At 31.5% G+C, this 21,730-nt stretch overlaps 4 protein-coding genes across 4 annotated transcripts; 1 reads left to right on the top strand and 3 right to left on the bottom strand.

Moving 5' to 3' along the window:
* Positions 1–807: 807 nt before the first annotated feature.
* LOC126838811 (probable inactive tRNA-specific adenosine deaminase-like protein 3) lies at positions 808–21,683 on the bottom strand. Its single transcript, XM_050573541.1, has 2 exons — positions 21,443–21,683; positions 808–1,943 (listed from the first exon to the last, which is right to left on the bottom strand). Exon 2 carries the CDS (start codon positions 1,919–1,921, stop codon positions 995–997), a length of 927 nt encoding a protein of 308 aa, XP_050429498.1. The 5' UTR covers positions 1,922–1,943; positions 21,443–21,683; the 3' UTR covers positions 808–994.
* On the bottom strand, positions 2,693–5,320 carry LOC126838798 (actin-related protein 6). Its single transcript, XM_050573513.1, has 6 exons — positions 5,064–5,320; positions 4,698–4,815; positions 3,884–4,076; positions 3,402–3,811; positions 3,070–3,335; positions 2,693–2,998 (listed from the first exon to the last, which is right to left on the bottom strand). The coding sequence occupies exons 1-6, from the start codon at positions 5,138–5,140 to the stop codon at positions 2,872–2,874; spliced, it is 1,191 nt and encodes a 396-aa protein (XP_050429470.1). The 5' UTR covers positions 5,141–5,320; the 3' UTR covers positions 2,693–2,871.
* LOC126838807 (JNK-interacting protein 1) lies at positions 5,667–15,975 on the top strand. The gene is made up of 8 exons (XM_050573527.1): positions 5,667–5,878; positions 10,373–10,510; positions 10,579–10,643; positions 10,708–10,878; positions 11,107–11,280; positions 12,958–13,238; positions 14,016–14,200; positions 14,294–15,975. The coding sequence occupies exons 1-8, from the start codon at positions 5,796–5,798 to the stop codon at positions 14,364–14,366; spliced, it is 1,170 nt and encodes a 389-aa protein (XP_050429484.1). The 5' UTR covers positions 5,667–5,795; the 3' UTR covers positions 14,367–15,975.
* Positions 17,315–21,563, bottom strand: LOC126838816 (SOSS complex subunit B homolog). The gene is made up of 2 exons (XM_050573555.1): positions 21,439–21,563; positions 17,315–18,222 (listed from the first exon to the last, which is right to left on the bottom strand). Exon 2 carries the CDS (start codon positions 18,060–18,062, stop codon positions 17,496–17,498), a length of 567 nt encoding a protein of 188 aa, XP_050429512.1. The 5' UTR covers positions 18,063–18,222; positions 21,439–21,563; the 3' UTR covers positions 17,315–17,495.
* Positions 21,684–21,730: the final 47 nt, after the last annotated feature.

Genomic DNA, 21,730 nt, shown 5'->3' with positions numbered 1-21,730 from the left:
TCTTATTTATATATATACATATTACCGTACTGAAATGTTTTGCTAAGCTAATAAACAGTAAGAACTGTGTACACATAGGTAGGTAACGGTTTTTGTGGTGTCTTAAACTCAATATACTGAGTATCCTATTACAACAGCAGCATCGGCAAACATTGACGTATATACTAAAAATATTACTTATTAGAACTATTACTCAAAAATGATAGTACAAGATATTAGCTATAATATGATACAATTAACCTACAAGCAGCAAGCATACTGACTGTTTGGATACTTTAACATAATGGCACATGCGTCATGCAATAATAAATACTTGTACTGAAATTGCAAACATAAGTTTATATGCATAAGATATTAATATAATCGAACAGCAATTTATCACAATCCTGTGCGGACTCTTTTCTGTAGGCCGTTATAATTTCAAGTACAGAAAATCGTGTAAGAAAAAAAAGAACTCAAGTCCTTTAAAAAAATAAATTAAAATATACAATTTTGCTTATAGTCATATACACCTTGTTAGCACTATAAAGTCTCTTAAGTGATTTTTTACACGCTTTTCATTATTAATACACGTGAAACTTAATGCACGAAGTTGTTTTTACTATTAATTTATTTTGTAAACGCTCCCGCACTCCAGTCACGGTTCTGCAGCAGTCTGTACAATCCAAATCTAACGTAACGTTCACAGCCTAAAGCTCTCACTACAGACCATAGCATAACTTTAACTTAATTTAATCTTGATTAACTAACTAAATTAGGGTTATGTTATGAGCTCGGTTTATGTGGATAGTGAGACCCAGAGTCACAAACAGGAGGAAGCTTTTAGGCCTATACAATTTCTTCAAGCTACACCGAAACAATATCTAAGTGTATTTTTAGTTTATTAATTATTGAGTATTAAAAAAAGTACAATACATTCAAACTTTTAATTTCACTTAAATTAAAAAGTTAAAAAATACAACATATTATTGTAGGTTCAATTCATAAATAGTATTCAAGAGCACGGTACCAAAACAGCTGATGAAGACACGGTTTTGGACTCTTCTTCCAAAACGCCTGCAAACACATTGAACCGATGATTGATTCCTTTCAGTAGATGTACTCGAGTTAAAGACTCCAATCCTCCGTCAACGCTGGTGCACCCGTAGAACACTCTTTTCACTCTGCTGTGAACCAAAGCCATTGCACACATAACACACGGTTCTCTTGTAACGTAAATGTCGTATCCAGTGCACAAGTACGGACCAGTTTTGTCGTTAGAATGCACAAAAGAAGTTTTGGACTTCGACCAGGCACCACCGCCTTGGCTTTCGGCCACTTTGTCCACAACACACATGATGGCGTGTTTCACTGGATGTTTAAATCGATAGTCACCGCTTTGTGCTATTACCGTATCGTCCCTAGGATCGACAATTACAGCACCGGTACCATTGTGGGCACATTCCAGCGCTAGCCGCATGTAGCCGTCTATTTTGGCCAACTGCAACTGATCAAAAAATGTGTTGTTCAGTAAAGCCTCCAATTGTTTGTCTGGATGAAAATTACAAGGCCACAGAGTCCGTGCTTGCTGATTTTGTAGACAAGACTTTGGCATGGACAACGGCACCTCTATGGTCTTGGGACATCCGCTCAAACCAGCAAAGTCAAAGCCTTTTTGTTTTAGCACACGTACACACTCGTCTGGGTCTAAGTCTTCGACTAACATCAGTATGATTGTATCATTTTTCACCCGTTTCAGATGGGTCAAAGTCGGTATGGGTGAAATGTCGTTAAGTTGCTTTACCACATTACTCGTTAATTTACGTTCGACAATAGTGTCCACTAATACGTTTACTGTTTGAATTTGGTCAGAAGTCACATCGCTCGGTAGTATCGGTCGTAAGGTCCAAGTCAAAGGAGGTCTTGCACGTTTCGGTTCCATTCCAAACAATTTTACTCAATATCTATAACAAAACGTAAATATATTTCTTAGTTAATTAATTAGAAATCAATACATTAAAGTAAACAACAACAAAAGCCAGGACAGAGGGGACAAGGAAGACATGTCTTTAAAAACTATTACACCTAAAAGTGATATACAATTAAATTAAAACAAACGCTATTATGCAAAAACTGTAAATTTTCCTCTAAAAAAGTGTGACTTTTTTAACAATGTGGCAAAGAATATATATCAATAACTTTAGTAATTGAGAATAACCGATACTGAATATTTTGATTGGTCTATTGAAGATGTATAATAATGTAAAAAAAACTATAACGTTCAAAACAAATCAACACCATTGATTAATAGCATATTTAAATTCTATACTCCAGTTTAAGTTAAAAAAACAAGTAAACTAAAAAAATAATAATAAAAAATTAAATGAAAATATTCATTTAAACAAAGAAATTTAATTTTAATTATTGTAAAATATTGAAATATTTTGTATAAACTATTTTGGTAATTATTTATGAACTTAAATGTAATATGTGGTTTGTTACTTTGTAGTTTAGGCAGTTTTTTTTTTGCATTTTTACATACTAGGTTCATTATTAGACATTAGCCTAATGTTAAGGCTTACTCAGTTGATCATTACAAAAATGATTAAAATTGCTTTTATAATATTATATTATAAAAATTTATTTAAAATTGTATGAAAAAACTTTAAACAAAATCTAAAAAATGTATTTATCATCTTTTATATAAATATACAACTTAACTTAAAACAATTATTATTTACAAATAATTAATGGAAGATACATAGTAAGTCAATCGTGTTTTACATAAATACAAAAAAAATGTACTCGAACTGTACATTTTAGTCCTACAGTAATTAAAAACTAATATCAGTTGACTTTGATGAGAGGGAACATGTTTTTAAAATTAAGACATTAAACATCAAATCGCAAGCACGACGATATACCGTCTTCATCATACTCTTCTTTGGTGACAATTAGAGATTTAAATTCTGGATCTTTGCTTAACATTTCACCTCCACCCCACGCATAGGTAACGGGACTAAAAATAAATAATAAATCAATTAGCATTACTAACACTTTTTTATTATTATACTTTTTAATGAGACTTACTTTTTGGGTACGGTAATGGAAACGTCAAATTCATCGGGCGAAAGGGATCTGACGTCATTGTAAAGACGCTCTCTAAAACCGGAGAAACAACCGTTTCCCCCGGTTACGATTATATTGTTGTAAAGATGAGGACGAGTTTCTTCGGGACATTTACTTATACTGTAAATGATGGCTTCGGGTATGCCTAGTTGATCGATACCAACATCGCTGGGATGGAACAAAATCTCGGGAATCGTAAAACGTTCATTGGACAATCTCAAAATTTGCTAAAACAACATGTACAATTATAATGAAATACAAAGTGTATAATCTACAAATGGACCACTACTTACATTGTCTTTATCGACAGCGCCGCCGGTCTCGTCCAATGTCCTGACAAATCCTCTATTTACGGTTGTATAATCTGGCAGTACATAATCTCTAATGATTGTATTTTTTGGCCACTTGGCCTTGGCGGTTTTCAAGTCTTGGTTAAAATCAGTGCTCACAAAGCACATGTCTTCTTTGACCTGGTTCATTACGTATGTCTCTTCCATTACGTCTAAATGGCGGTAAGATATAACCTCTTTCAGGTGGTTAGTGAGGATTTTACCTCCCACGTTGATACGCAACATTCCGGGTTTGTATTTTTTTTGCAATATATATGGTACAATGTGAGTAAAACTGTAGCCAGTTTCCACAACTAAACAACATTTGGCTAACTGGTGTTCTTGGTGATAACGATACGACGATAGGTCTCCAGCTAAAGAAGAAAATGTGTATAATAATTTATACTACAAATGTTTGCGCGGTTACTTTATATTAAAATTTTTACCATTAGTGCGCAAAAGAGAATGGAATTCATACTCTTCAAAAAATATTTCTGTCATTCCTTCTTGAATCGATGAAAAGTTAAAATATGGTTCGGTAACGATTAATGGTGTTTCAGAAAAATTTGCTTTACAACACTCTTTACTGAACAGATAATCCCAAACCGTTTTTTGTATATCCCAGTTTAATAAATAACCCTGAAAATAAATGATACGATTAAAATTCGTGTAACAACATACTACATTGAAAATACTCAAGAGGATATTACAACTGATAGTTTAGGATTCTTTAAAGAAAATTGTTTAGAAGTCATTATTCTAAATTTAAATAATTGTGTGAATGAGATGTACACAAATGCTGATAGTATAGGGCTGTGCGACTTTTTTAAGTTATCAAATTACATATAAATAATTTTATGGTATATAATCAATTACCAGTCACATTATGATTGTCGATTATTTAGTTTTTACATTTGATACCAACTGATTTGTTTTATAATTAATTAATCAACTTTTAGAATAATTCATTTTTAGCTATTCAACTATTCAAAAAATTAATACGAACACAATTATTACCCATTAATCTATTGTTAAAAAACCTATAAACGAATTATCTCTCAAAACTTATTAAAATTAATAATAATTGATCAATAATGAGAATAATAATTGATTAATAGTTTTTCGACTAACCAATTTTTTCGATTTAATCTATAAAAACACGATTATTGATCAAATACAAAAAAAACATTAGCACAGCTCTACAATAATTTATAAGTAATTCATATTTTATTAGACTATGGTGACATTTTGATTGCTTACTTTTTGATATCCCAACATATAATATAATCCGGACTTGTCTCTACACTCTTTGAGCTGGTCTCCGATAAACGTACGCCGTCTTTCACTCTTTGCCTTCATTATATAATTGGGTATAATCCTGAGAAGCGAACCGTTTTTTATTAAACTATGGTAAATTTATAAGTATATCAAAGATATAGTGCACAGACGTTTAAAAGAACAATTTTTAAAAATATTACCGTACGTAACAATAAATATTTAGCTTCCAAATTTGTAGGAGGCTAACAGGTATCTACAGCATGTCTCAATTTCTTAAAAATAAGCCCTTTTGTGCACTGTACCGTCGATATGGAAAATAAAACGTATTTCAACAAAATATGTACTCACAATGGCTGGTCGTCTCCAGTGTGACCCACCTTGGCCGTGTGAGCTCCGTTATCCAAAATATAACTTTTACCAGTCATGATTTGTGCGGAAGAAGGATACAAATGAGAAAACCAATAGCGTTTTTTCAAACGAAATTATCACTATTGTAAATAATGTAACAAAACGGCAAGCGGCGTCCACACGCGAGCGGTGTACGATTTGTTATCATGTAAACAAACTAGTCGCGCCACGTTAAGTGATAACGAGATACGGCGGCGGCAGGGGTTCGCAAAGTCGGCGCGCGACAATTGGTTCTTAATTTGGTTCGAACGGATTTTCATCAGCGGAATTTGGTCGACGAAAAAATCATCTTTAATCGGCTTTCGATAAAATCGAATAGGTACGTCATGTGTTACATTTTCAAGTAATTTTATTGTTGTTTGATTTGTGTTGCTGTTTGATTTCAAGTGAGTTCGGGCATGGCGGTACGTAGATATTATTATCGTTTTGGAATAATTTATTCGCCTACGGGCAGCTCGGCCGTCTTCGGCTGGTAACGGCGGCGGAGACCGAAGGGTCGGCGGAAAACGAAAAAAAAAATCAATATACTATACGTGGGGTGGTGGCCTACCAGCGAAGAGAGTAGTTGTTTCAAGTAAATTTCGTCATTCGTTTCTTGCAAAAGTCTCGTGGCTTCTTCGACGATTATGCTTGTAATGCTTAAGTGATATTTTTTAAGGACACCAATCGGCAATGGCTGATTCCGAATTCGAAGAATTCAGGCAAATATTCGAATCGTTGCCGCAACACCTTAAGGCATCCGCGCAGACCTACACGTAAGTACACAATTGTAACTTGTATTTGATTTTTTCCTCCTCTAAACTTGGCGGGAGACAGGAGATCATATTGTTAAATGGGTTTTCCGCTGATCTGCGACTCGAGTCTCGGGCATTGTTTCTAGATTCGTAAACATAAATGACAAGATAATAATACCATGTTTACCAAAATGCAAGTTTTTTCAAAGTGGTTTTGAAATCCTCCGTATGTTGGTGGGTTGTAAATGCTGAAAATGTCCAAAAACATTCGATTGCAGCAAGTAGTTTAACTTCTACTACCGAACAGTCTTGAACTAGTCTTAGTCATAATATCGTTCGTATAATGTTGACCTGTACCGGGACATGGTATACACATATTACTATAATTATGTAATACCTGGGTAAGATGATCTCGTATTCATATAGAATAAAAAACTAGCTTTCGTTACTTATCATGTATTGTTTTATTAGAGAGTTTATTTTTACTGACAAAAAACACGATAACAGTTGGATAAAAAAAATTGGTACGAATTGGTAGACTTAAAACAATGCAAGTTTAAATTAGAACTGTACCTAAATTGGTCATATTAAACAATTCTTTAGCTTAAAATTAAAACATATAAGTCAGTATTTTTAACCGCATTAACTTTAAATTGAACGTTTTTTGTATAATCTCACCCACACCCCCACCCCTAAATATCCGGCAATGTACTTAATTAAAACATAAAATACAAAAATTCGATATAATATGTACCTTTACCGCTAAAATACTTGTGTACATGAAAAGTTTTAAAAAAATGAGAAAAAGTTAATTGTTTAAATATAAATGTAATTAAATAACGATTAATTACACAAATATTTTCAAAATTAGGCTATAATCTTATCAACATAAGTATTAATTATAACACTAACAAATTTAAATATTAACATAACCGGTATTTGTAAACTTTTTATTTGTTTTTCTCAACACCGAAAATAATATTACGCCACTAAGTACAACTTGATCTAATTACTATGTCATAAAAAAACGGTAGCTATAATGGATTTTTTTTTTAATTATCATGCAGTTGAAAAATAGGTATTTACTTCAAATACAAAGATAACATACGCTAAGATATATTTTAAAATAAAATTAATAAATTTTGTTATTTTACTTGTTAAAAATTGAAGGATATGTTATATTCCAAATGTTCCAATAAGAACCATGTTTGCCAATTGTCCTACTGCCTACATACGAAGTAATACACTTGTCTACTATCTAAAAAAATAAGATATTAGTTCTCCGAAATAATAATTTAAATTTAGTTTCTCAATAAATACTGCTTAAAAAAATACTCAAATATATTATATCATTGTAATAATATAATATTAGTTATCGTGTAGGTATGTAGTATGATAGATGGTCCAAAATATATATTTTTAAGCAACTATCATCCAAAAATGTAATATTAGTAGACATTTTATGGAATATACCGCCAAATATATTCTCCCATTTCAAGGAATACTTTATACTTGTTTTGTTAACATACGAATTTTTGGAGAAATTAAAAACTGTATTTGCATAATGACATTTCTAACAAGAGAACATCAAAAGAAACACGGAATGATTTGTTTCATGATTTACATCTACCCGGAAATTTAAGATTAAAGTTTCATAATATAATACACACAAATTGTTTAATTGTATGTTATAGTTAATGTAAAGACACATAAAAAATTCCTTACAATTTAAGGTCAAATCACAAATTTGAAAATTAATGACCTTTGAAAACTTGTTGTGACATGTATGACAAAAGGTGTTTTTCAGATAAGAACATAAAATACACTATCGATCATTTTTAATATATTATTCGATAAAAAAATGTATAATGACCGGATTACTTTTTAGACCTTATGAACTAACAATATTCATTTGTATCTAACAATATTCATTTTATTTGTACAGATTCAGAGTATTGTATTGTTTCACTGATGTAACGCTAGTTGAAATGTGTGACGAAGTACTTGATATAAACGGCGCAAGTTAATAATATATAATTTGTTGATTTATGTTTTATTTGAATGATAATGTATCATTATAATTCCGCATTGTCTGTATTCAATTACAATACGACCTCGCTTATTACCATGCATTTTTGACATGTCCTGTCTGTATATTTTGTACTTATGACAATAAAAAATAATTATCTTCCTAATAGTACCAGCATTTCATTTGGGAAGTTGGTAGAACGACTGCGGGCGTGGATTATGGCAGCGCATAAAGAGACCAATAATTATTGGCTTCAGTAACTCAAGTGTGTTTAGTTGGGGTTAGGAAGCTAAACAACCGCCCCTAAATAGACATTTCGCTTTTGCTACTCATACTAAAGACACATAAGTATCAACGCAATCGCATTTTTTTGTAAAAATAAAGCTTTGGCATAATTTTGTGGATAATACCCACGGGCCACGAATCAAATTAAGTTGCATCTAACCCATCGAGAGGCTGCCTTATGTAAAAAAACGCTATTGGGATGGTTAAATGCGTAGAAAGCTGAAACAGATTTACCAGAAACCTTACGTCGACGAATATATAATAGACAAAATACGGTATCTTTAAGTCTTGTTTTCGTTCTACACTTGAACTAAAAAACTGTTTCATGCTCATTGAGAAGCAGGCTGCTAAACGTCTAGTTAATATTACTATTCATATTTATACTTTAGTTTCGAGCAAAAAGCTATAAAATACTGTCAAGCATGTAATTATTTAAGTTAAAAAAATTAAATAATGCTAACAATCTTAAATAATAATAATTATTATTGCTAACTATAGGTTTACATTTGTATACAAATAATATTATTATTTATCAAAACTGAAAGACTGTAGTCCGGCAGAATATTCCATCTGTTCCTAAAACTGGATGTTTCCGTTTGTCTAGTACAGTAGTAATAGACACTAAAAATAATTGTAATACGGGAAAATCTCAAGGTTAGTAACAAACTGGTAGAATTGGTGGGTTTTTAAAATGGTTTTCTTTGAATCAAATTTGTATACTATGAACTAACGAGGAAGTCTAACCGTAATAAATACAAGTGTTACAAGGACGTGTGCATTTGCTTTTTTATCTAATGGTTTTCCTAAGACAGGTGATATGAGATAAAACAAAGTATTATTATTTGAATAAGAATTATTATTATTTAATGGATATACAAACATATCACACTATCAATTATAATAATGTCCTAAAACTGAAAAAATGACCAGTTGTTAACTAAAAGAAAAAACCTGTATTATGTTGAAGTTATACAATTTATAGCACATTTGGTAGATCCGTACATATAATTTGTGGCTTAATAACACTATTTATGGACTTTAGAAACTTGTTTTATTATTAGTTCTTAGAGTAATGCCAATATAGTCGTGTAATATAAAAGAAATGTATGTGACGAAAAAACGTTTCCTTCTAGTCTTCATCCAAGGTCATTAAGTCCATTAAGGCGGTACACACAATACCTTTTTGCATGTTAGTTTTTTTCGTGTGCCTATAAAAACGTAAGTGATATACACATGATAGTTTATACTTAAAAAAGGGGAGATAATTTAATTTGAATCAGATATAAACATTATGTATATTTTTATGGAACACATTTAGCTTTTGGTCAAGACCTTGGTTGTTTGGTTGAGTTATGGTCCGCTTGTAGTTATTTACAAGTAAACAAACCATGATCATCCGGTCGTTGGTTTTTAAAATTAAAGTTATAAAATTTTATTTTTGGCTAGATAATAATTTCCATCACGGCTTGCCTATCTATTTAATATTCCATCCTATTTTTGAAGTACTATGTTTCTTTTTCGTTTTTTATTCACTAACGAGTATCCCTGTAAGATATCCGACCAATATAACCGAATCCCTGGTAAGTACATTACTCAAGAACCACCGAAGCTTTTCCTACAAACTAACTTAAACCTTAACTCTTCAAGCACATTCTTATTATTCAAATTCTGCGAATGCACACGTATATCGTTTAAATAGTCGACCAAAGCGGTTTCGATTTCCCATGGATAACATTAATTTCAGCCCGACTATTGTTATGCGTTTATACATCAACGTGGGACGTTTGTCATTTTTTCAAAACATTTCTGGCATCGTATCTAACCATTCAGTTTTAAAATCAATGTACAAGTGGTGGGTTTTTAATGGCCCGCAACAGCAAATCTCGTAGGATGTCATACTTAATAGCCCATTAGAGTTCTATACGATTTTTTATAAGTTTCCCAAACGAGACTTAACATGTAAGAGGTCCTATAGGATTATCTGGAGTTGCCGTTTAAGCTCTTTCTTTGAGTCCCTATAATATCGGATTAGATTTTCAAAGCGAAATGCCCAAATGAGAGAAGGGATATGAAAGGATAATTTATTGGGCTTCCATAATTGAGTCATGGATATTCTTAAGGAATTTGCCATTCTTATTAGGGGTAACTTCGTTAACTGCGTCAAGTGTTAAAATAATACTGAATGGGATTTGTCATGATAGATTGGTACACGATGTGCTGTCGGACGAAGAAACGAATAATGAAACGGTTTCCCATAAGAACGTTAACGGTTCCTCATCGACCGATGCTTTCAACGTGTTCTCTACGTCGGACAATGACCAACACGAATTGGAAATAAAGTATGTGTTATGCTCAAGTTTTAGATTAAAATACTTTTTGAACCCAATATTTTGATTGTTTGTTGTAGACAAACGGTGCGGTTGAGGTATGAAAAGAGGAGGCGAAAATTGCCAGAAATTCCAAAAAACCGAAGTAAATGTATAATACGCGGGTTGATATATATTAAGTTAATATATATTTTTTTCTATGATTGCAGATGGGTCAACGTTAAGTCTAGCCGATGAGCTGGGCGAAGATTTCTCGTCCTCGGACAAGAGGAAATCCTTTGTGTCGGGTTTAAGAGACACCGAATGTCGGTCACCAGACTCCGGAATTTCCCTGGTCCATTCCCCAGATCGCGCAAAGTCCAGTTCACCTCAGCAAATCGGTAAAATACATTTTTATTATTTGGTCGTCACAATTTTAAAAATCGTTAATGGAACTTATGCGACGATTGATTGATCCGGAAAGACGTGGAAAAACCAATAGCTATTCTACTTAACCTAACCTAACCTTAGTTAGCCTTGGTAGTTAAATGCGTTGTATTGAACTGTAGTTTGAACGAATATACGTTCTATTTCATTTTTAATAATTATTGTGCATTGTTTTTTTGTAGACACGCCAGCGTCGTCGTGCTGCTCTTCGGGTCTTCCTTTGTCTCATCTAGAGTTGCTTGAAGCTACGCACAGGGGACTTTATAAGTTCATTCCACGTCACCGGGACGAGATGGAAGTGGACGTAGGCGATTCGATTTACGTGCAAAAAGAAGCCGAAGACGGCTGGTGCGAAGGTATGAGGCCCATAAAGGAAACAAATAACTAATTCCATATGTTCTTTCTTTAAGATTTAATTTTTTTTTTAACCATCAATTGTCATTATTAATATTATTACTATTAACTAGTAATAATTCATTGCATTATTGACAACATTGATTGTTAATACATATTAAAATATGTTATTTAGCTATATAAATCGATGGTTAAGCGCTCCCATATGTTAAGTACACATTTCATAAGAATAAAAAAAATAACAATAAAAAGCAAAAATTATACTAATACATGTGTGCGCATAACGATCGAAATAATCACTTTTAGCTACTATATAGCGTTTATGAATTTAAAAGCTATAAGCCTTTGATCGTTACCCCATAAAAATATTCGTACAAACTGATGGTTAAAAACTAGAATGTTAATACCAAAATAATATGGTTCCTAGGCATAATTTTTTAAAAGTAGTGTTTACAATAAGAAAACAAATGTTAAACCTTGAAACGATTCTTTTAATCGACTACCTATTCAATAAAGAGTGGGCTTTGACGCAAAAAATAACCTAATTTACACTACAATCGTTTTGGAAACGTCTACTATTTTCTTTTAAACTTCACAAAAGCAGATTTAGTTAAAATGTTGGAGCCTATGATTTTTTTTTCTTTTAAATTTAACTAACATATTTTTGGTTCATGTTAATTATTATACCCTTTTTAACTGTCGAAATTCAAGGGGAAAATAATCCAGTTCCCAAATCTCTGGTTGGGAAGAAAATGGGGCCTTTCCGACCGAAGTATATTATGTTTATAAACATTTTATAGATAAGTAAACGGGTTAATGTTTAAAATAAAAAAATGATGTACGTTAATATAGATGATAAGTGTAAGAACAATTTCGGAAAAGTATTTTTATTTAATTTTGGCCGAAATTGTTTTTTTTTTAATGAGCGATTTATCACTTAAGTATATATTTAATTATCATTATACCTAACATCTCTGGTTATATTTTAAATTGTCTTCATAGTTGTGAAAAATGTATAAAATAACAACTTAAATTTCCTTTTTCTGAAAAAAAAAAAATGCTTCATAACGCCTGTAATTGGTTTTGAGTTTAATAAAATATAAAAATTTAAAAATTATAAAAATTACAAAACTCGTTGTAAATGCTACGAAACATTGTTTTGTTTTTACAACTTTGAAGATCATCTTGAAAATTAACAAGACAAATAATATCTGTGGTCATATTCAGATTCAGTGAAAAAATTCCGTGAATGCATATATCTTGATTTTTGTTCCAAATATATATGTTTTGTACAGTGTATGTACCTATTCATAAATATCAGCTCCTCTCCCTTTGTATCAAACACCTGATGTGTCTTTTCATTATCGATATCGAATGTTTTAGATGCTATATATTTATAATCATCTATAGTTTTGTAATCATAATTATTAAAAAAAAAACCAGTTTAATTATCAATTAGTAATCGTATTTAATTTCCATATAAAATTTACTCGAGTAATTGATTTATAGTAATTTAAATAACGCCCACTTTTGGACATACATAACTGTTTAAACTCATATTTGTGAGTAACTACTAAGCACATGCTTGGCTCGAACAAAATAACCAACCACAAGCTGGACTTTTTTTGGCAATTTTGATTTTTTTATAATGGAATCTCTACATTGTATTATTGTCTTAGGAGTGAACCTCCGGACTGGTGCGCAGGGTGCGTTTCCCTCGGCGTACGCGGTGGACGTGGAATACACAGAATTCGACTCGGCCGCACCCAAAGCGAAACGCGAACGGTTTCTGTTGGGCTACATGGGTTCGATGGAGACCATGTGGCATAAGGGCAATTCCGTGCTGTGCCAAGCCATACGAAAAATCACCGAGAGATCTAACTGCAAACCGCAGTCGTGCATACTAGAAGTGTCCGACCAAGGTCTAAGGATGGTCGACCGTGCCAAATCAGCTGCAACGGTTGGTAGAATATTTTATACGTTCACTTATCGTTGGGTTAAGCCACGAAATGTTTAAGACAGCAGGAGGAAGGATGGTGGTGGTGGGGATGGGGGGGTTTAATTTACCTATACGCCCTTCTAGAAAATGCATTTGGACCTCTTAAGCATAAAACATTACGGTGCTATTTCTCTATTAGGATAACAAGAAAAATATTTAGTCAATTCCCCTAGTCTGAGCGTGTAAACAAACCATTAAAAACTTGGCAAGCAGATTTATTAATTTAATTGGCTATATAGTTTTAAAAAATAGTTTTCCATACCTAATTATCTTTGCAGTTTATTTATGGTTCTTGCTCGAAGACCAATATTTTCAAATGTTTATTGGACTTAATAAATATACGAATATATTTATAAATTATATGTAAAAACGATGTCAATTGTTTACTGTTATTGGGTCGAAGTGATTTTTTTCTGATATTAACCGTCACAGGTCTAAAATAAAACAAGAAATTTGATACGATGACCGAAACCTGATATATTAAAACTTTGATAATTTCGTAATTATTGCTTCTGAAAAATAACCAATACCGTACAACCTAAGTATTGTTAACATCAGTTCTTGTACTGACCTTGCTTTCAACATTATAAATAGTATGGACACCATGCTTCGAGAGGAAAATCTTTATAAGCATTTTTTTTTTTTTAGAAAACGTTTTAAATCGCTTACACGTTTAATTCGTCAAACACAAAATGTCCTTTTAGTTTTAAATTCGTACATCTGTTTTGAATGTTACAGTCGAGAGAGACGAGCACGACGTTTCAAGATTATTTCTACTCGTTGAAGAACGTCTCGTTTTGCGCCTTTTATCCGGAAGACCACAGGTACATGGGCTTTGTGACCAAACACCCGACGTGCCAAAGGTTCGCGTGTCACGTGTTCAAAGCGAACGAATCGTCGAGACCAGTAGCCGAAGCGATCGGGTAATGACTTTTAAAAATTGTATTTCACATTTAAATAACAACAAATTAACCATATTATACAATAAAAAACTAAAACTGAGTTTGATTTGTTAGACGAGCATTTCAACGGTTCTATCAGAAATACATTGAAACGGCGTATCCAATCGAAGACATATACATAGAATAATAAGCGAACAAATACCAAAGGGCAGTGTGTAATATAATCAATATAGAGTAATAGAATCTATAGATAAAATATTTACTGAGAGAGAGAGAGAATAAGTGAAAAATAATCGCTATTATAGATGCTATGTTTGCGGTAGGATGGCACCAATTGACATGCTACTTTTTGTCCAACTTTCGGTTAAACAGAAAGATCGTTTTTAAATTATGCTAATATTATTCTGTTATTTCTATAAATATTAAAAATATATTCTTTTTGATAGCAGCAATTTTAACTAAAAAAAACAATTGATTCTTCGTTAATATATCTATGTCGAGACAAAGGGAAGAAGGAAATACTATGTTTATTCGTAAAATCAAGCTATTTTTACACATCATCGAAATGTATTTTTAAACATTATCTTCCACATTAACAACCGCATAGATTGATAATGAAAGCACTCAGACATACCATAGTTTCCACTTCGTGTAACACCTAATTTAAAACATATCGACATAATTTTACCAAAATTGACATTAAAAACGTCTGCCATCCTACCACAGATATACATTTTTACCGGATCTCTAACGTTTACCATATTATTATAATATTATTTACGAGAGAAGAATCTACAACAAATTCACGACAGTGCTCTCTTTACAATACCTAAATACAATTTGTGATAAGAATCAAAGTTTTTGATGTATTCTAATAAGTAAATTAATATAATATTATAAGATGTTCTTCCTTAAAGTTGTTTTTAAGCGTATGTTTATCTTGTAGCGCATTAAACGTTATGCAAATGACTGAGCATTTTATTACATACAGAGCGTTCGGAAATCAAATGTCGCACTCCACGTGAGGTGCTAAAAATGTAATTTTGTATTTTTTGCATATCTAAAATGTTCTGATTATCCGATTTTTATCATAAAACAGTGATGGAACCAAATTTATTTTACATTTATTGACGAAAAAATAACTTAAAAGCTCGTACAAACGTTTGCGAAAAGATTACTTATGTTTATTTAAAAAAAAATCTTTCGACTTTAGTCAAACATTTCAAAGAAATTTTATTTTTTGGTTTTTGTCAGAGTATTTTTTTAGAATTGTTCATTATTATTTATTTCTTACTTACATCATAGTTTTATCATAAAAATCGGAAAACCCTAAGAAAATGTTGAAAACAAATAATGGACTACATGGAGTGCGACTTAAAATTTTCGAACACCCTCGACATAAATATATTGCAAACCCCGAGAGCTAAGCGGCCGAAAAACGTGTTTTGACTTTTGAAAATTATTTTTATAAATGTTATAGACTTTCCCAATTTACGCGCAACTATTTATAAAATCGTCCCGACAGACGTTAAATAAAAAGCGATAGTACATTTTACCGTTGTAATGATTATGACAATATTGTGTTTCACGATGTTTGTAAAAATTGTACTTATTACCGACTTACTCTTGGGGATGCAGCTCATTAATAAAACCCTTGCTAATACTACTACTACCACTACCAAACACAATTAACTGATGTATAATGTTATTTCGACCGAAACATTTTGTTATTATTGGGTTATGAACACTGGCTTATTGTGAACACACCAGGCAATAAAAGTATAAACTTAGTTGAACTTGTTTGATGTGAACGCTTTATTTTTTGTAGCTTTAAACTTATATACCTATTATAAGAATAGCCGAACCAAGTTTGATGCATCGTTCAATAACTACGAAACAAGTACAACCTATACAAGACGACCGGTGTTGTGCAATGATACTTTTTAAACTATCCAGATAAAGGTTAATTCGTTAAAATGTTATCTAGACGAGGTGACATGTATTTTTGTTATCTACATACAAAATTAAAAATATCATGATAAAATGCATAATTATTTTTCCCTACGTCATCATCATCGTGAAAACGATGAAGTCATGTTGTGTGGTGTAAAAAAAACTTAAAATATATTTTTATTTACATTAGAAGTGCCCTAAAATGTATTCTATCCAGTGGTCTTTTCTTTAAAAAATACTATGTCAGACATAAACGATACAACAATTAACGATCTTATTGAGCGTTATAAATAGCCAGTTAAAAAGAGCATCGTTTATGATCGTTTAAAATAGCTGTGTTCTAATTAAAATGCTTATAGTTTTAGTCTTGTAAAAAATTCTTTTAAATAGTATTTAAATATTTCTATTAACAATTTATCAATGTAAAATCAAATAATTTTTGAAAGTATTTAAATAGGTCCTTTAAAGGCGTATTTTTACAAGACTGACTTCTTTGGCACTTATATCGAACGTGCTATAAATAGATCAGCTTTTTCGTGCACAATTAAGTGGTTTAATATATAATACGAATTTAAACAAACATGTTAACGAGCTACAAAACGAAACTAGTTCTAGTTTGAAACGATATTTCTATTTTATAATAGGTGTAAGACCACCATGGATCGAGTAAAACGCACTACGCGTAGCTATGTTTACAAAAAAAATAAAAAGGATGCCGTGATAGACAAAAAAAATGAATTTCTACTTCTAATTACTGCAGTCATAAATGCTTGTGATAAGAATTTTGCAAAAAATTTGCCTGTACCGAACTTTTCAATAAGGGGAACGGGAGGAGTGTACGACGTTTTTCAACAAATTGACCGCCACGTATACCGTATTTGTTACTTACATGGATTGTTCTTAGGCCTTAGGTTTTTAAACATGTTATTTTTTTCAGAGGCTTTGAGTAACAATATTGGTAATTATCGAGTACAACTACCAGGCTTCGGATTTTGGTACTCGAAGTTTTCGGTAGCCTACACTATAAAACTGATAAATTTTGACTGACAAAGTTAATAAGCGCCGTTATTGGTGCATATAACCACCGAAACAAAATTAGCTCGGCCGTCAACTTGTTAATAACAACAATACAAAAAAATAAAAAGACATTTACAAGTGGTACATTGGTTTTTTTTTTTTTTTTGTCAAACTCGGGATGTTTACAGCTTAGTTACACATATTTTAAATATTATATGTTTAATACAAAAATTAATTGATAAATTGCGTCGAAAACACAAGGTTGATATCACAGAATTCTTTTTTAAAAAAATCAAAAAAATACATTGGCGTACCCAAGTGACAAAAAATCAATAATGCGCTACGTTTATTTCCGTTCAGATCTCATTTGGTTAGCGGCGGGTCCACTCTGGCCGTTGTTATTGTTTTTTTTCTTCGTGGCCGTGGCCGACGGCGACTGCTTGCGTACACGCATACCGCCCGTCATGCCCGTCCGCCTGACCCGGGTGGCCGCGTTGTTGCCGTTGGCCCCGGGCGGCGGCAGCGGTGCCGGCGGGTTCATGTTGAGCTCGCTCATGTTGACCGCCTCGTTGAACGTCATGATGAAATCGCCGATTTTTTCGATTTCGCCGTTTTTCCCGACGTACAGGGTGAGGCAATTGCGGAAGTAAATGGCGTAGGCCCGGTGGACGCGTATGATGTCGCCGGGAAACAAGTACGAACCGGGCTCGTCCCAAACCGAGAAGTTTATACAAGCACTGTTGTCGGCCACTTTGACAGTCCGAACTTCGTGGTTGTCCTTGAGTGGCACGGCCGCGTTGACCTCTAACACTATGCACATCACGTTTATGTTGTTCATGTTGTTTTGGATGTCTTTAATCTGCGTCAAAGGAATCTCGGGGTTTACGGCTTTCGGTTTGCTCAACCCCATCATTTTCACGCGAAAAAAATACTATATATATATATATACTTAGTCGGTCCGTCGTCGGTTGGGTTTTTTTTTTTTTAATTGTTTAGAATAATATAATTAATTGTTTTTAGGCTATATTGGTAAAATGATAATTTGTTACCTTATATCACTATATGTTTGGGTTCTGAAACAATTAAAAACAAAACAATATCGATTAAAAAAAAAACTGCACTATAAATAATAATAATTACAAAACAACGGCATGGTTAACAGTAAATTATATTATTACAATGATAAATTAAAAAAAAAAACCGTGAAAACACATTTCGAGTCGAACGGAAATGTTAAACAAACATATATTGTATAACTAGAGTTTTTAGTAGTATGAGTTTCGTGATGTGCAGCAAATAAATGAAACTTCAAGTTTTAACTTTTCTCAAAACGACAAATTATAGTTAGTAGTGAAATTGTTTTTCGTTTTATAGTTTGTCAATGTACACAGGGATGGACATGATTTCAATTAGTATAATTGAATTGCATAATTATATTACTTATTATACAAGTAAAACCACAATACCACTTATGTAAAACCTTTCCAAAAAATGGTTTATTTAATCGAAATAATTAGAAGCTTCTGTGCATATTACGACTAATAAAAAAAAATCGAATGTTATTATTTCCCCCCAAATTTTAAGAATAGTGATATCACGTATCAAATTGGTTACATCAATATCACGTATTTATGAGTATTATAGCCATGCTCGAAAATTTGAGAAAATGTAGTTCTGTGTTTTTCACAATTACTCTTTAGTGTGATTTGTACGTTTTTAACAATTTTAAATCTATTGTCTTTGATAGACTAGTCTAATTTTACAACTTCGTTGTTTACAACTTTGGAGACAATTTTAAAATTAACCAAAAAGGATAAAAAATCTCTGAAGCTTGAAAAAGTCAATGTTTGGTGTATAACTGTATTTTCTTAATAATAATATAAATTGAATATAACGGATATTTTGTTAACATTGTGTTTGGAACAAAAATCAAAATAGATTAGACTTTCTTTTATTGCTAAAGTTAATAGTGGTATTGGACTTTTTTCAGAGATTTGAAATAATATAATATCAAAAAATTACTTTTCGTTATACCCTTTGCAATAAATTAAACCGTGACAAATAGTCAATACTAGACAATAAATGATGTGATGATAATTGGTAAACTTATTCAATTTGTACTTAGTTTATCTAAACATTGGTTTAGGTTCTATATGACTTGGTTAAAACACTTTTTTTTTACAAATATTAAATAATATCTTAGTCAGTTTAAGTAACTAAAAATATATAGTTTGAAAAACATTAAAAATGCACAGTTTTGTTTATTATTTATCTTTAAGATCCAACTCGGTGTTGAAAAGTAATATAGCTCTGAACAAGTTTAATCAAATAAATGACCAATCACAATAAAGCCGTTAACTTAAATGTAAAACATAATACTTCATTTTTTTTGCCCCAGAAAGCAGTCATTATTTTACTGTTCAAAATATAACTATTTTTGAAATTAAATTACTAAAATTAAAAATATTAATGATGTCATAACAAATCACAATACAATACACAATAAACCACAATTTACATTCAATTGCTCAAATTAAATTCTTTTGAAGGTACCAAAAAGTCAACAAATAAAATTAAATATCCTTATTATTTCCTTGTCAAATTTGATAGTTTTTTAATATTAACTAAGGCTCTCTACTTCACGTGAATCACGGCTCACGGAACCGTGATTACGTATGTATTACTTCACGTATGAAACCGAGACCCCTAATATTAACTCTTCACTTTATAGTTTAGTATAAAATCCTTAATTGTTATAAGCTTGGCTTATGGTGAGAAAAAAAGGTGTCATTCAGAGTATTTACTGAGTCCATTAATATTATCACACAATTGCTTCTACGAGAATAACAAATTATTTTTATTTTAGGTCATTACCATAACTTAAGTTTATTATATAATGTTAAGCGATTAAATGGTAACTCCAGATTACAGTACATATAATAGGTTTGTGTTAAATTATTTGAATAAAATCTTTATTTTTTTGAGTCAAATCTTAGCAGTTTAAAGGACCATAGTTAGACTTACACTGTATAACAGAGAGTAAAATTAAAAAATTAGCTGAACAAACATAAATATTTCAAAGTTAAATATAATTAATAATTTTATTTATAAGAGAACATCAAATTATAAAATTATTATGATTACCATTTAAACCAAACGATAGAGTTACAGGTAGGTGGCGAAATTTAGCCAATAAATTAAATTGAATCTAATAGAATATAATATTGACTAGGTATTTTCTTTGGTGTTGGCGGTCAACAAATGTTGGCTTTTTTAACCCTTCTGTTAGTCACCCAATTTTCAGTGACCCTTAAATAAAGTGTTACTGGCATACATTTCTTACTGGAGTCACAGCGGGACTAAGCGTGATTAGGATACATTCTTACCCTGCATGACTAACGGAGAGTTAAACAGCTTAACTATTTTTGTTGAAATAATAAATGAGAGATAGTAATTAATACAAATATGTTAGTATAAGTCAAATTCATTAAAAAACCATCGCATGATGGCAGCGTTGGGCCTTCAAGACCCGTTAAGCTCCATGATAATATGTAAAAATTTTACCCATTTCCAGGCAATTTAATCATACCTGCTTGTAATCGCTTACACAGTTTTAGTTTATATTTTATAGCTTCAAATTTAACTCTATCTTTTGATTTCTAATTACTACTTATTCAGACATTAAGTCATTATTATTGAGTTTTAGTTAAATTATTAAAATTTATAATTTGCTTACTCTTACTCTTTGCTTTAATTTTTTAAGAACTATGGTTTTAAATGAATAATAATAATCATCTTGTAATTTAAAACATACTGTTATTTTTTTTTTTTTGAGACTTATCGTCTTGCAATCAATTGTGCTGCTCCCAATTGATGAGACACTACATTTTACTTTGATTAAGATTAAGAAAAAATTGATCTTTAAGATTATTTTGTTTTTATATTTTATTAGGTTTTATTTAAGTGTACTGCTTTTATTATAGGCATTACCGAGAGTTCTTCAACTTTTTAAATGAAAAAAATGTAATAATAATACTACTCGAAGCCAAATACCAGTAAAATCTAATTTAATAGTCAAAGTAAAATTCAATTGTTTCAAATTTACACATAAATAGTTATAAAATTATACTAAAACAATTAATTTCACTATTAAATTTAATTTTGTACCATAACAAATTTTTTCTAATCATTTGTTCACCTAATTTGTTAGAATTTTACCCACGTTGCTTGTAGCGAATGAGCTAAGTTTTACATTGTTATTATTATAAAAATGTATATTATTCACTTACCAACCAATGCAATTTTTGCTGCGATGGTAGTTGTTCGCTATTATCATTATCCAGCAATCTGAGAGTGGTGAACCCCTTTCATATTCTCTAACAGTCGTACAATATTTTATAAACTGTCACTTGTGAGAAACGATTTTATAAACTCTTGTGAAAAGGGCCGTAATAGAAAATAGTGAAACCGAAAACCAAACTCCAACCTCATTATTTGGTGCCGAGTTAAACAACAAGTTAATAATGATACTATAGTATCAAGGTGGATTGAATAATACATTATATTATCAATCAATGCATG

Source organism: Adelges cooleyi, unplaced genomic scaffold (assembly GCF_023614345.1).
Source record: "Adelges cooleyi isolate 19-005CV unplaced genomic scaffold, UGA_ACOO_1.1 ACOO_flye_CR_arks_rails_tigmint_CR_PRNA_108, whole genome shotgun sequence".
Lineage (NCBI taxonomy): Eukaryota > Metazoa > Arthropoda > Insecta > Hemiptera > Adelgidae > Adelges > Adelges cooleyi.
This window is presented reverse-complemented; position numbering and strand designations above follow the sequence as displayed.